At 52.8% G+C, this 16,313-nt stretch overlaps 1 protein-coding gene across 1 annotated transcript in view; it reads left to right on the top strand.

Moving 5' to 3' along the window:
- TSPOAP1 (TSPO associated protein 1) overlaps nt 1-5,364 on the top strand; it is a 171,646-nt gene extending 166,282 nt beyond the window's left edge. Inside the window, exon 31 of the mRNA XM_065418224.1 lies at nt 5,149-5,364. Within this exon, the coding sequence (XP_065274296.1) occupies nt 5,149-5,364 (216 nt within the window). The remainder of the gene's footprint in view (nt 1-5,148) is intronic.
- Nucleotides 5,365-16,313: the final 10,949 nt, after the last annotated feature.

Here is a 16,313-nt window from a genome sequence, read left to right as displayed (position 1 = left end):
GGAATTCAAAATGGTAACCACAAAGTGCAGACAGTAAAAAATACCTTGAGAAGTGAATTTCTACTGGAACAGTGCACAGTTTTGCTAGTGCTTTCCTGTTTGTTGAAAATAATAACCTTACATTGCTATCCCTGTAAGCACTCCGCCCTGTAACCACTCAGGGGTGTAATGAGCCACCTGAAAACCGCAAAGGGGAGGAGTGTGGAAACGTATTCCATTTACAAATCTAGTCCATTTCAGTTTGAGGGAGTCCATGCAGTCCCTGAAATGGTGCTGAAATCATTTGTCCCAAATACAACTGGGGTTTGAAATTTTCTCCAGGGAGGGGGATGGCCATGGAGTTCTGTGTGTTTGCATGGAGCCATAACAGGCTAAGCTGCGTGGAAGCTAATGCAGCATCCTGTTGATTCCCGCATGAAGCAGGTAGTCATAGAGAAGGCTGTATTTTCCCAGCCCACCTCAGTAGCTGACCAGCCCACTGCACTCGTAGATGTGCTGTTCAGTCACTAGACATTTAAATACTTCAGTGGCATACACTGCAGGATTCCCATTGGCAGCTTGGAGTAACACCTCTCTTTGCCAATCAGGCACCACAAGAACTGTTCCGTCCTCCAAAATGCGGAATGCCAGAAACGATAGAAAAACCTTGTGCAGTGTATGGCCACCAACCTCCCCCGCTAACTCAAGTTGTTCTGCAATTTTAAGGGGGGTAAAAAGCAGCTGTAATTTTTAACTTACCATTGTCTGTGGACATCTTCGCTGCAATTAACCAGGCTGTGTTCAGGGAGCGTCTGTGGTCTGTAGCATCCCTCTCACAATATATTGAAGTTCGGTTTGGAAAAGTAACATTTTATGTCCTTGAAATTCCACAAGGATTCTTCCTGTGCTCCTGCATGTGAGAAGAAAACCCTCGGTGTCTGGTCCTCTGCCAGGCCCCTCGCCCCCTACTGGCTCCAGCACCTCCACAGCTTGCCCACAGTGCAGCAGAAGCCTGGACCAACCTACCTCCACAGACCGTTCCAAGAGGGAGTGTTTCCGTGATCAACTGATGGCTGAAGTTCTGGACAGGGCCCACAAGCAGGTCCAGAACCAAGGGCAGAGGGACTTGCGGCTAGAGGAAAGGCGTGGCGAGAGGCAAGGGGAAAGGCTCAGGCTGCCTTTGAGGACAGGTTTGCAGCTTAGGAGCAGGCACTTTCTTTGTAGTTCCTGGACGAGAAACGGCGGCTAAGGGAGGAGGACGGAGCTCAGCAGAAAGAACTTTTTGAGTGGCTGCTATCACTAACAGGCTCCTGCTTCATCCCCCACACCAAGGCCTGAGCCCCCTCGGCGGTTCCCCATGCAGCAGTCTAGAAACAACTTGGACAACGCCATGGCTGGGTGGCCCATGCAATTGGGCCCAATGAGCGGCAGGCCAGGGCAACTGTGGCACATGCAGCCCTCCATATTGCCCATGGATGCCTCTCCCACTCCTCCCCCACGCCAAGTGTGCAGCACATGTGGAAGGAAGGGAAGGGGGTATGGAGAGCCAGGGGATATGCAATGGTAGGGGGATTCTGTCTTGAACATGGTTTCACCGTTTGCATTTGTTCATGCAGTCAGCAGTGCAGCCGGGGTGCAGAGGGTGGCTTCCTGTCTGTCCTGGCACCGCGGACTGCTCTGCGCCTGAAGCATCCAGCAGCAGGTCCGGCTCCTAGGCGGAGGCGTGCAAGTGGCTCCGCGCAACTCCCAGCCAATGGGAGTGCAGAGCCGGTGCTTGGGGCACGGAACCCTGTGGCCCCCCTGCCTAGGAGCCAGACCTACTGGCCGCTTCCGGGACGCAGCGCAGTGTCGGAACAGGTCAGCACTAGCCTGCCTTAGTTGGGCAGCACCGCCAACGGGACTTTTAACATCCCAGTCGGTGGTGCTGACCAGAGCAACCCAGTGCCTGACATGCTGCAACCCAGTACTGGGTCATGACATGAACTTTGAAAAACGCTGCCTTACATCAACCCACACTGTGTATCAACCCCCCACCCCTACCCCCATTTGATATTCAGTGAGGTCATTTATAAGTACATTGCATGGCAGTCAAACCCCCGCCCCCAGCTCTGAAACCCTCCACAAGCAATGAATCTTCCACCCCCCCCACACACAAGAACAATCATACAGGTACCATTCCCCCTCTTCCGTTGGGCCAGGCAAGCCCACGATGTGGGAGCACAAAGCATCCCTGCCTTCTGGTGCCCAGTACATCCAGCTCCAGCTGTGGGAGCTGCACTTCGTGGCTGAGCGTCCCGATTCAGCAGCCCCTCGCTGTCCTAGGCCCATTCTGGGGAACTGGCTCCCCTATGGCTTCACAAGGGTTGTGAAGGGCACAGCAAGCCTCTGTAATGCACACAGCATTGATGACACTGGTCTGTAGACATCTCCAATGGGATTTCAGTCTGCCAAATGCACATTCAGCAACCATTCCACACCTGCTGACAGTGTAATTAAACCGTCTTTTGCCAGGGCCTCTGAGATCAGAGTATGGATTCATAAGCCAAGGCAAAAGTGGGTACACGGGGTCCCCCAGAATACTGATGGGGACAGTAACTCCGTTCATGACAATGTCATTTGGTGGGAATAGTGTCCCAGCCTGTCCATGAATGTAGACTCCCGATCGGCGAAAAACCCTGCCATCATGACCTTTCCCAGTGCAACCTGTGGTGACACTCATAACTTGCCCTCTGTGGTCCAGCAAGGCCTGTATAACAATGGAGTAGAACCCTTTGCGGTTTATGTGCTCGTGTGCTCCTTGAAGAGGACAAACTATGAGCACACGAGTCCCATTAACAGCCCCAGCACAGTTTGGAAACCCCATTTTCTCAAAGGCAGCAACTACTTCAGGAATATCTTTAATGCCCGCCACCTTGGGGTAAACCACACATCTGATTGCCTCAGATATCTTTACCCACAGTCGACTTTCCAACCCCAAACTGGTTTGCAATGGACCTGTAGTAGTCTGGGGTAACCAGCTTCCAGATGGTTATAGCAACCTGCTTCTGGACCACCTTGGCCGCCCTCATGTATGTGTCTTCACACTGGAGAGCCGGGGCAAGCTGCTCACAGAACACTAGAAAAGTAGCTTCCTTCATGAAGAAGTTCTGGACCCACTACTGGTCATCCCAGGTCTGCAAGACAATGTGGTCCCACCAGTCTGTTCTTGTGGCCCTGCTCCAGAAGTGCCAGTCTATAAAAGGGATATCAGTGGATGTACTGAGTGTTATAAGCAGCATCAGCCACTTTGAAACTTCCATGTCTGTGTCCTTCTCCTCCATCATTTACTCTGTCAGGTGCCTTCAATGAGTCAGAAAACACCACTGAAATATCCACCAGTGTCTCACCGAAGCTGTGCATGTTTCCTGAAACAGGAGTGAAAGTGCAAGTGAGAAAAGTTCTTCAAACAGCACCCCCTCCATGTTGCTGGGACTGCACAGACAGTTGGGCAGAATGTATTGGCGGGCAGTTCAAATTTCCTGTAATGTGCAGGGTAGACTGTCAAGTTTTCCCTTCAAGGTACCATCAACAAAGGTCTAGAGCGGCCACATTTTGGGCGGGTGCTAGGAAGTCTGGAATGCCGTTGGATGGACTCAGAGCTGCGTGTTGCAGTGTGGATGCCAGAGCCCCGAGTTCACGTCCAGGTTAAAGCCCTAGGGTTGGCAATCAGTGTAGCCACTTGAGCTCTGGGCTCTGAAACCCAGGTCTGCTAACTCAGGTCCCATTGCCGCTGGGCTTTTGTTGCTGTGTAGACATACTCAGACCGCACTTCACAGAAGCCAGCATGCTAAGCAGGGAACTGCCTACGCTAGCCAGTGGGAGATGCTGTAAGAGGGGTGTGCGCGGTGCCCCTCCCTCTCCTGGAGACAGGCACCTGTCTCTGCTAGTGATTCTCAGCTGGGACCCCACTTTGGAGTTAAGCACCTAAGGTGATTTTTGCAGGAAGCTTGGTGGGGCCAGGGAAAGGATGACCTCTCATAATGTTTAGCCCAGTGGTTCAGCTACTCCCCCTGGGATTTGGGAGAGCCCCTGAGAAGGAGAAGGGATTTAAACTGGGCTCTGTTACCACTGAGGGAAGTGATCTAACTCTAAACTATGGGATATTCTGATGTGGGGGCCCCACAGCCACTTCTGTTGAAGCTGTTCCACTGTGAATTAAATCATTAGAATCCTCTGGGCGAGAGAGAGCAGGCACAGCATGAGACTGACTCTGTAGCCTTGTGGTCAGTGCGCTCCCTCGGGATGTGGGAGACCAGGGTCCAGGTCCACTGCTCCAGTTGCTCTTTAATGATAGAGCCAGAGTGAAACCGTTTCAACAGGAGAGAGGGAGGGAGGCCACCCCTCCCCCCATCAGAGTATCCCGTAGCCCAGTGGTTAGAGCACTCGTGTGAGAGGTGGCAGATTCTGATTCAAATCCCTCCTCATCAGGTGGAGGGTGGGGACTTGAACTGGAGGTCTTCCGCATCCCAGATGAGTAGCTGAACCACTAGGCTAATATCTGTGGGGGCCTCCTGTTGCCCCATCCCACTGTTTGTGTGATCTCCCCTGAGGGGCTGATCTGCTAGGCAGCCTCTAAGCACACACTGAGTTCTGCATGTAATTTAGGCAGCCAAATACAAGTGGCAGGCAGCAGCGTGTATGCTGAGAGGCAGAAACCTAGGCACTGAGGGAACGTTTTACTTCAGAAACAGAGGCGCCAAGTGAGTTTAGGCACATACAGGGTCAATGGGAGTTTTGCAAATCACACTGGAGCCTAAATCTGGGACTTTGTACTTTTGTGACCCTAGGCCAGAGTGACTTAGGAGCCCACATCCCATTGTCAAAAGCCCCGTACGGGTTTTGGAGTCCATGACTCACCGTGAGACCGGCTGCCAAGACATGGAAGTGCTTTTGAAATGTTACCTCCATAATTTCTCTTTGCATGAAGGACTGGAGTTTCCTGCTTGAAGGGGGGGAAATTGAAATGGCCTGGCTGAATTTGCTGGGGAGGTGGCCTTTGCTGGAAGAGATGACCAGCTCTAGACATGGGCTTTCAGGGTTTACTCTCATTGTACGGCCTTTCTGTGGCAATGGTGTCACTGCTGGGGTCTAAACTCTTCTCTCTCTTTTGTTCACTCTTTTCCTGCTTAGCTGAATTCAGATGGGCCTGGTGAACAGAGGGACCCCTTGCCTAACATTCCTGAAGTGCCACCTTCCTGCACTCTCATTTGTGACCCGAGTCCAGACCAAGCATCACTGGAGACTCTTGAATCAAGTGACCTGTCCACGCAGAGTAAAAAGAAAAGAAGCTTCTTCTGCAAGGGGAAAAAGCTCTTAAAGAAACTAGGGCCCAGTAAGAAGAACTAGAAAAGGATGTTGCTGATCTCCGTAAGCCTGTCTGGAGGCCCAGGCAGGGAAATTTCTGACAAGCCCTCTGCAGCAAACTGACCACCGCAGAGTATTGGAATAAGGAAAAGTGAACTTTGATTATTAAAGACTTGGAATGGCTCCAGCCCTAGGCCTCCTTCACCTCATCTTCACATAGAGCCCTGCCGCTGTGGGACTGCACACTCAGTGTAGCGAGTGTCTGGGCAGAGGTAGTGCTCCTGCAGCTGGGGCAGTGCTGAAAGGGGCCTGGGAGCTCGGGTGCAGGTACCTGGGAAAGGGCCTAGGAGCTCGGGTGCAGGTACCTGGGAAAGGGGCCTGGGAGCTCGGGTGCAGGTACCTGGGAAAGGGCCTAGGAGCTCGGGTGCAGGTACCTGGGAAAGGGGCCTGGGAGCTCGGGTGCAGGTACCCCGGAAAGGGGCCTGGGAGCTCGGGTGCAGGTACCTCGGAAAGGGGCCTTGGAGCTCGGGTGCAGGTACCTCGGAAAGGGCCTAGGAGCTCGGGTGCAGGTACCTGGGAAAGGGGCCTGGGAGCTCGGGTGCAGGTACCTGGGAAAGGGGCCTGGGAGCTCGGGTGCAGGTATCTGGGAAAGGGGCCTGGGAGCTCGGGTTCAGGTACCTGGGAAAGGGCCTAGGAGCTCGGGTGCAGGTGCCTGGGAAAGGGGCCTGGGAGCTCGGGTGCAGGTACCTGGGAAAGGGGCCTGGGAGCTCGGGTGCAGGTACCTGGGAAAGGGGCCTGGGAGCTCGGGTGCAGGTACCTGGGAAAGGGGCCTGGGAGCTCGGGTGCAGGTACCTGGGAAAGGGGCCTGGGAGCTCGGGTGCAGGTACCTGGGAAAGGGGCCTGGGAGCTCGGGTGCAGGTACCTGGGAAAGGGCCTAGGAGCTCGGGTGCAGGTACCTGGGAAAGGGGCCTGGGAGCTCGGGTGCAGGTACCTGGGAAAGGGGCCTGGGAGCTCGGGTGCAGGTACCTCGGAAAGGGCCTAGGAGCTCGGGTGCAGGTACCTCGGAAAGGGCCTAGGAGCTCGGGTGCAGGTACCTCGGAAAGGGGCCTAGGAGCTCGGGTGCAGGTACCTGGGAAAGGGGCCTAGGAGCTCGGGTGCAGGTACCTGGGAAAGGGGCCTAGGAGCTCGGGTGCAGGTACCTGGGAAAGGGGCCTGGGAGCTCGGGTGCAGGTACCTGGGAAAGGGCCTAGGAGCTCAGGTGCAGGTACCTGGGAAAGGGCCTAGGAGCTCGGGTGCAGGTACCTCGGAAAGGGCCTAGGAGCTTGGGTGCAGGTACCTGGGAAAGGGGCCTGGGAGCTCGGGTGCAGGTACCTGGGAAAGGGCCTAGGAGCTCGGGTGCAGGTACCTGGGAAAGGGGCCTGGGAGCTCGGGTGCAGGTACCTCGGAAAGGGGCCTGGGAGCTCGGGTGCAGGTACCTGGGAAAGGGGCCTGGGAGCTCGGGTGCAGGTACCTGGGAAAGGGGCCTGGGAGCTCGGGTGCAGGTACCTGGGAAAGGGGCCTGGGAGCTCGGGTGCAGGTACCTCGGAAAGGGGCCTAGGAGCTCGGGTGCAGGTACTTCGCAGTAGTGTGCCCAGATCCAACCAGCTCTCAACAGCACCAACTCCTTGTAAATATTTTAATGTCAAAGAAGATATTCTGGCTGTAATTTTGCTAACCGGCCCGACCCGTAGGAAGCCCTCCTTTGCTGTAAGACAGACCCCGTTGACTAGTGTGCCCTGGCATTTCTCTCTTCCGTTCAGATGAGGCTGTTGGCGACTCCTCCACTCCCTGAAATGAGGGTTTGCACTTGATTCTCTCCCTGTCGACCCCTTTTGCTGCCTCTGGGCTGATGAGTTAGACATTTGTACTGTAAATCTGTAAATATGCAGCTGTGCCTAGGAGCCTCCTGCCTGTCTCAGTCGTGCTGCACTGCGACAGTTCACCAAGAAGAAAGGAGTAGATTGGGGGAAGGGCAGAAGCTTCCGGAAAATGGGGGGACGACGACAGAGTGATAGGAGGGGGAGTGAGGGGTGGTACTGAGACTTGGCAGGGAAGGGGAGGGTCAGCCATGTACAGGCTGGGATGGAGGGTCCTGGGTGCACCTGCTGGCTTCCAGGCCCATTCCAGCCCCTCTGGGTCCCACTCTCACCTCAGCCTCCCTTGCCCCCCGCCCCCCGGCATGCACAAGTTTACACGGGGTGGCACCACCACAGTGTTTCCATTGTGAGGGCACTAGTCTCCTCCCCCCCCTCCCCCCCGGGTTCCAACAGCCCTGGAGTCAATGCCCCAAAGCATTTTGCAGTAGGGGATACATTAAATAGCTTTGCATCTCCGCAGGGCTGCTGGCAGAGTTAGCAGGAGTCTGCTGGAGTAACATTCCTGGCGTTTGCAGTTGGTGCATGGCAATTGCAGTCAGCCGGGGATCCCGCCTTATTTGACTTGTCTGCTTATTTAACTATTGACTGGATTGTTTCGATGTTTGTGTGATCCTGACGGTGTGTGTGTGTCTGGAGAGCGGAACTGGGAGCAAAACCCCGCCAGCGAGTTTGCCGCTATTTTCATAAGAGACACCATGTTCCTTGCATTGGGAATGCATCCCTTTCTACGGCCAAGGAGAGTTTTGTAATACATGGTTCTATCCTTTTATGGCAGCGTTCATTCCTTTGCATGTTTCAGGTGGGTATTTGTTTTGAGCAAGGCAGTTATGTTTGGTATTTGAATGACACTCAGCCACAGGTGTTGGTGATACAGTATGTTTGTATTTAAAATCAAAATTTATTATAATAAAATCTATTTTCACAAAAATACACTTTTTCTACAAAAAAGGGTAAATTCACTATTGCTTATTTTTCCCACCCAACCCCCCGCCTTCCCCTTCCAAAACAAGAGACAGTGGGGTGCTCAGAGAAAGGTTGTCCAGAGATGCACTTGCTACCCCTGATATCAGACCAACTAGCCCTGCCCTGAGGAGAGGACATGCTGAGGTGGACATGATGCTGCAAGAGGCTAAAACAACAGTAGGTGGGGCGGGGGAATGACAATTGGAAGCACTGCTGTATGCAGCACTCAGCGTGGACAGGGGCGTGGCATGAAGGGGGGCGGAGTTTGTTCTTTTGTTTTCTTTGCTAATGGCTGCCTGAGCTGTCGGGGTTCATGTCGGTGTCACAGCAGAAGTGAGTCTCTGGGCTTGTCTTCACTACCCGCCGATCTGGCGGGTAGCAATCGGTCTATCGGGGATCGACTTACCGCGTCTAGTGAAGACGCGATAAAATCGATCCCTGATCGCTCTGCCGTCGACTCCGGAAATCCACCACGGCAAGAGGCGGCAGCGGAGTCGGCGGCAGCGCGGCAGCGGTCGACTTTCCCCCGTCCTCACAGCCAGGTAAGCCGACCTAAAATACGCAACTTCAGCTACGGTATTCACGTAGCTGAAGTTGCGTATCTTAGGTCGGACCCCCGCTGTAGTGTAGACCTAGCCTCTGGGAGGGACTTGAATGAGGAGGGGGTGGTGGACTCTTGTGGTTCAGCTGTGGGACGGGCGTTCCACCCATAGGGTCAGTGTGGAGAAAGCATGAAGATGTTTGTGTGAACACAGGTGACTGGGGGACCTGAGGTTGGCATCATGGATTGGAGGGTGGGGTGTGAAGTGACAAGAAACAAGGGCCCAATGTGGGGCAGTTACATGGCACTTTTGCAGGGCGGTGGTGGGGGAGGGGTTGGGTGCAAAGCTTAAACTCAATGCTGGGGAGGAAGGGAGGCAAATTCCGAAAAGGGGGAGACAGGGTCAGGACGAGGCAAGGACAGAGGTGTCAGCATCAGCACTTGGGGTGGAACTGGAGCGGGGCAGTGTGGTTGTTAGGGAACTTCCTGTGATCAGGATGAAGAACGAGGGACCGGAGCAAGATTTGTAGTGCAATGGACAGAAAGGAACGGCGGTTCTTTCTCTTAAAAGGTCTGTGGAAGAAGCATGAGGACCTGGACCCTATGAGGGATACAGGAATCTGAAAACACACCTTGGACACCTTCACTCAGAGCCAGCGCCCCTGGGGTGCATTTCTACTGGTTCACTCACTCAGGAATGAACTCGATGCCTTGAGCCTGCACTGGATTCAGCGACTTGTAAATGGGTGCCGTGTTCTCTCTCAATTTTTCATCCATGTGCGGAATGAATTTTGCTATGTGGACCAGATCGAGGTGATGTGCAGATCTGCGCCACCAGTAGAAACAAAAAACCTAGATATAATATATATTTTTTTAAAGTTACCATAGGGATAATTACTCCAGCAGGACAGGTTAGGCATTTTAGAAGTCACTACTCAAAGTATTAAATTTAAGCGTACAAGAGAAATAAAAATTGTGAAATGCATTGACAGTCAAAAAACTAAAACACCACACTTTTGAAAGAAATATCAAGTAACAACAACAACAATATAAGTATGTGTTGGGAGGTGAGTGTGAAAGTCAGTGTGTAAGAGAGAGAGACAGTGTGTGTGTGTGTGTATGTGTGTGACAGAGACACACATTGTGTGGGTATGTCACGGAGTTACTAGGGCGATGCTCTGGAACTACTCCGTATGAGGCCAGTCAGGACTCTGGGGGAGCCGCCTCCTCTCTCTGAGCACACTGTCACCAGGGTAAGAAGCTTACACAGCTTCGACCTTCCTGGGTCTGACCTCGGAGCATTCAGCATCCCCTTCCAACTGCAAAGGACAGAACCCCATGGATTCCTGGGGCACTTCCCTGTACGCGAACAGCAGGAGGGGTAAATACTTGTCCCTGTCCTGCAGGTGCTGGTCCATGAAAGTCTTCAGCATCATCTTCAAGGTCTCATTAAACCTCTCCACCAGTCCGTTGGACTGAGGGTGATATGCCGAGGCCCAGGTGTGCCGGACCTCACACTTGTCCCACAAGCGCTGGAGCAGGGTTGACAAGAAATTGGACCCCTGGTCTGTAAGGACCTCCCAGGGACCTTCTGAAAAGGCTCCTCTATGACAGGCAGGTGTCTCAAGGCTGCTTTACCCTTGTCCCGGGCCTTCCCCACCCTCTGGCAGAGGTCGCAGGACCTGCAGTACTGCTGGACGGCATCGCGGACTCCGGGCCAGTAAACGTTCTGTAGCACCCTCTGCCTGGTGCGCTGGATCCCCTGGTGTCCTGAGAGAGGGACATCGTGGGCCAGGTACAGTAGCCTGTGGCGGTACTTCTGGGGGACCAACTGCCTCCAGATTCCCCACAGTTCCACTTCCCCTGGGGGAGCCCATTCCCGGTACAGGAATCCCTTCTCCCACAGGACTCTGTCCCTGCAGCCTTCCCCAGGGTCTGTGCCGCACTGAGGCCAGCCAGGTCGCTCAGCTTCTCTAAGGAGGGAGCCTCCTGCAGCTCGGTCTGGAATTCAGCAGCTGGAGAGGGGAGTCAGCGCGTAAAGCGAAAATCGCATATAGTCAAAATTACATTGAGTGTAATGGCGGGCGGAATTGCCCGCACTACAGGTACAGTATTACAATGGTTATTTTTCTCTTTTTTGTTTGTTTTTTGTTTTGTTTTTGCCAACCGCGCAAAGCTGAAATCGCGCATGTTAAATGCGCGTAAGATGCGACAGACCTGTATTTCTCTCTTGCTGCCTACGGTCACAGCCCTCCAGACAGGAGCGCTGGATTCACACTCTCCTGGTGAAGAGCCCCCCTCTGGGCCTTGGCCACCCTCTGCCCAGGTGTCTCTCTCACGAGCAGCCCCCTTTTAGCTGCTTCCCCCTTTCCTGAGGCCTCTTGCACCGCTGGACAAGGCCGCCCTGGTTGGCAGCTGTCCCGCCCTGGCTGTCGCTGCCCAGGCTCAGCTTCTCCCCTGCTGTCCCAGTGAGGGCAGGCAGGGAGCTCGCTGCTTTGCTCACAGCATCAGAGCCAGTGTGAGCCGCCTCCCCGATGTGCAGGGGGAGGGGAGCATCTCTCTGTCCCACTCAGCCCCAGGGCTCTGGTTACAGGTAGGCAGGTATCCTGAGCCTAGCAGCTCCTCCCCCCTGCCAGCCAGGTCATTTGCATTTTCACTGACTGCTTCAGTCTCAGCCGATTGGTTCCCTGGATTCAAATTAAAATCCTCGGCCTTTACAGGAGCTGGGCCTGGATCCTGTCCCAAAGAGACACAGTCATCCCCCAACAGGACCTCACAGCCGATATCCTGGAGAACCCCAACAACGAGCCAGCCTGACCCCTCCTGGGTCTGCACAGGGATCTGGGCCATAGGCAGGGCAAGGGGCTTCATCCCGGGGACCTTCACCCAGGTCACACAGCCCCTCAGCATCTGCGGCTGCACCACCCGGGGCCTGACAACAGTTCTCTCTGTCCCAGGATCTCGCCACCCCATGAATGTCTCCCCATTGACCACCACCTTCTGCTCCCACTGAGGGTCCGAGGGGCCTGAGCCTAGGAGAGTCCATGCAGACATATGTGCTGGGAGGGACCAGGAGTGAGAGCCAGTCTTCCACCCCGCCCATCTGGCTAAACAGCTCTATGGCCTTGGGGTCCAGGAAGGGGACTAGACGCCGGAACCTTTCTGCAGGGCCAGCCTGGTTCCAATTGCTAGCCTTCCCAAAGGCCCTGAGACAGGCATCTATATCTCCCCGCTCCTGAACCTGGGGCAGCAATTTAGTGTCGAGGTTCCCTGCGGAATTGGCACCCCGGGGTCCATCCCCACTCACCCCTGGACGGGTCCTTCAGCCTCTCAGCTCAGCCATCACCAGTTCATGCTGCCGCTGTCTCTCCTGCTGTTCTGCCTCACGCCTTCCCTGTCTCTTATGGTCCTCTGACTCCTTCGTTCTCAGCTCCAATTCCATCCATCTCAGATCCACTGACGGGGAACCCGGTGGAGTCCTCCGGCTGGTCAGGGACACAGATCTCATGAACTCCTGGCTGCTCCCAGCCTCTCTCGCGGCCCCACCTGGGTCAGGAACCGGCTCCTTAGAGCAATCATTCTCCTCCAACTGAGCAATTAGCATTCCACCCCAGGGATATTTTCCATACTGACAGCTAGATTTACATACACCTGTGAGATTCTCACATCAGCAAGTGCTGCTCACTGTCATGTCCCTGGTAAAACGTGTTAATCTGTGTATTACTGTTTAATAAAAACTGAGTCTTACAAAAACAGTGGTTGCAACAGAAATTCAAACACAATGGCAATCACACATTTGCAGACTACAATTAACGCTCAGGCAGGAATCATTGCAGGGGTCATTCAAGGTGGCAAGGAAACAATGCCTGGCTCAATTCATTACAGAAAGACCCATTACTGGAGCTCATTGTCAAAGTGCTGTTTCAAAGCCTCCCTGATTCAAATAGCCCCCTGCTGAGCCCCTCTAATAGCCCTGGTGTCTGGCTGCTCAAAAGCAGCTGCCAGGTGATCCACCTCAATGCTCCACCCTGGGAAAACTTTTCCCCTTTGGCTTCACAAATGTCATGCAGAGCATAGCAGGCTGCTATGACTATGGGAATATTTTACTCATTTAGGTCTAACCTGCCAAAAAAGGCAGTGCCAGCGTGCTTTTAAGCTGCCCAATGCACATTCTACCATCATTCTGTACCTGCTGAGCCTGTTGTTGAAGCGCTCCTTGCTGCTGTCAAGGTTTCCAGTGTATGGCTTCATGGCGGGGGGATGGGAGGGACGGTAAGGGGTAGGCTGGGTCTCCCAGGATCACTATGGACATTTCCAAATCCCCCGTTGGAAGCTTTTGGTCTGGAAAAAAAGTCCCTACATAACTTTCTCTACAGGCCAGTGTCCTGAAGATGTATGCATCTTCCATGACCACCCTGCGCTGACATCAGTGAAACGACCCCAGTGAGCCATCAGCTACCATCAAGAAGGAACCCTTTCTGCTGATGTACTCTCTTGCAAGATGGTCGAGGGCCAAAATTGGAATATGTGTGCCAACTATCACCCCACTGCACAGCGATCGCCACTCGCTTTTCCCCTGTAAGGGCAGTTCTCGTTTTGTGCTGCACGGCAGGGGCGAGCTCCGCACACAGTTCAAGGAAGGTGGCTTTGCCCATCTGAAAGTTCTGCAGCCATTGCTCACCATCCCAGACCTGCCTCAGAATCCAATCTCCCCACTCAGTGCTTATTTTCAGAACCCACTAGTGACAGTCCACTCTGTGCAGCTGCTCCACGAATGCCAACATCAATCGTGAATGGTTTCTTTCCATGGCACACAGCACGGTAGGCAGCATGGATCCCTGTTCAGATTTGCAGCTCATGAAATACTGCAGGATCAGCCACGATGTGTTCATAATGCTCAACACAAGACTAGAGAGCAGTGCAGGATCCATGCTTTCAGGCAGAGATGGCAGGTGCAAAGTTTACAGAGGCAGTTGAAAAATTGCACAGAACAGAGTCAGAAGCCCTTGGAATTATTGGACGGAGAACATTGTATCATGATGGCGGTGATCCCACCCCAGGATGCACAGTGATCCATTCCTAGATCTTATAGTGGGAGAAGGGGGCAATTTGCACAGTGGGACAGCTACCCATGGTGCAATGCTGTCTCTGTCAGTGCTAGAGCACCAAGTATGGATGCACTCTGCTGACACACAGAGCATTGTGTGAACATGCACAAGTGATGACGATTGGAAAAAGGCAACTATAGTGCCCATCTTTAAAAATGGGAAGAAGGAGAATCCGGGGAACTACAGACCAGTCAGCCTCACCGCAGTCCCTGGAAAAATCATGGAGCAGGTCCTCAAGGAATCCATTTTGAAGCACTTGGAGGAGAGGAAGGTGATCAGGAACAGTCAGCATGGATTCACCAAGGGCAAGTCATGCCTGACCAACCTGATTGCCTTCTATGATGAAATAACTAGCTCTGTGGATATGGGGAAAGCAGTGGACGTGATATATCTTGACTTTAGCAAAGCTTTTGATACGGTCTCCCACAGTATTCTTGCCGGCAAGTTAAAAAAGTATGGGCTGGATGAATGGACTATAAGGTGGATGGAAAGCTGGCTAGATGATTCTAGATTGTCGGGCTCAACGGGTAGTGATCAACGGCTCCATGTCTAGTTGGCAGCCGGTATCAAGTGGAGTGCCCCAGGGGTCAGTCCTGGGGCCAGTTTTGTTCAACATCTTTATTAATGATCTGGATGATGGGATGGATTGCACCCTCAGCAAGTTTGCAGAGGACACTAAGCTGGGGGGAAAGGTAGATATGCTGGAGGGTAGGGATAGGGTCCAGAGTGACGTAGACAAATTGTAGGATTGGGCCAAAAGAAATCTGAAGAGGTTCAACAAGGACAAGTGCAGAGTCCTGCACTTAGGATGGAAGAATCCCAGGCACTGCTACAGGCTGGGGACCAACTGGCTAAGCAGCAGTTCTGCAGAAAAGGACCTGGGGGTTACAGTGGACGAGAAGCTGGATATGAGTCAGCAGTGTGCCCTTGTTGCCAAGAAGGCTAACGGCATTTTGGGCTGTATAAGTAGGGGCATTGCTAGCAGATCGAGGGACGTGATCATTCCCCTCTATTTGACATTGGTGAGGCCTCATCTGGAGTACTGTGTCCAGTTTTGGGCCACACACTACAAGAAGATTGTGGAAAAATTGGAAAGAGTCCAGCAGAGGGCAACAAAAATGATTAGGGGATTGGAGCACATGATTTATGAGGAGAGGTGGAGGGAACTGGGATTGTTTAGTCTGCAGAACTTTTGCTATTTTGGTGTTACCCCCTTACACATACAAAGTTGGCAGATCCTGTTGTACAGGGGTAGGGAAATGCATTTCTTTTACCCTCCCAAATGTCAGAAGTAGCTACAGGGATTTTTCTCCAGCTTGCCAGAAATATTCACCTACAGCCAGAGACTGGGCCTCAAAAGTGTCAGCCCCTAAAGGGAAAAGTTTAGGGAAGTTCTGAACATTATAATGCAAACGTTCTGCCTCCTTTAAGTAAATGATCATGAGTGGCACAGTTCATGTGGTGAACAGTTTACAAAAATAAAGCTGGTTTACTCCAGAATGCTGAGAAGAACCAATTCTCAAAACTCTTCAACCTGAGTACTGACGTGATCAATGGAATGGCAGTGGTCTCAGGAATGGCTGGATTTACACTCTGTGAAGCACAAGGGACCTTGTGAATGAGGCTGGATTTTTTTTCTAAAGCTAAACCTGTAGTATGAGTGTCAGTGGCTGGGAAAGACACCGTTCCAGTTCTGGCAATCCTCCAGAAACTCTCCCTCCCCACAGTGCAATCATGCTTAATAGTTGCCGGCCTCTTTAGAGGAAGTTGGTTAGCAGTTATAACTGAATATACAGACGATGGTTTCTCAAGTGGGTTGTTTAAGGTCTTTTGAAAAAAACGGAACAGTGTCGCAATTGTTGTTAACCTTTCCCTAGCAAGGCCACTTACCGGACCTGTCCATTCTGCTTTGTTACACTGGAGCTTCAGGGAATAGGTCGACACTGCAAAAAAACAACAACCCCCAAACCCCACCCTTGCAGTGAGGCTCAAGGAGCTCACACCACTTGGGCTGGAGCTTGGGCTGGAAACCCAGCGAGGGGGGGCTCAGAGTCCACGCTCCAGCTTGGGTGGGAACGTTGCTATTTTTAGTGCTGTAGTGTGAGCCCCGGTAGACCCAAGCTCTGAGATTTGCTGCTACAGAGGGGGTTTTTTCAGCCTCTCAAAAGACCCCTTTAACATGGTGGAATGTGCATGGTACGAGGAGCTCTAGCCGCTTGTCTTCACTTGCGTGCTGTTAATAATTCTGTGCCTTGCACAACTAGAGCTGAACAAATCACTGATGTTTCAGTTCAGTGGTTGGACAGAAAATCCCCCCAAAATTCACTGAAATGGAATTGTTTCCGTGTTTCTTGACAAAATGAAAACATTTAATTCAGGTTGAACAATGACATTTCAGAACAAAATGCCTCAAATTGCAATGACATTTCTGACATGTTTTAAGGGTTTTTTTCCAGCCAAACC

Source organism: Emys orbicularis, chromosome 17 (genome assembly GCF_028017835.1).
Source record: "Emys orbicularis isolate rEmyOrb1 chromosome 17, rEmyOrb1.hap1, whole genome shotgun sequence".
NCBI lineage: Eukaryota > Metazoa > Chordata > Testudines > Emydidae > Emys > Emys orbicularis.
The sequence above is the reverse complement of the archived record's forward strand: the minus strand, read 5'-3'. Positions and strand labels throughout refer to the sequence as shown.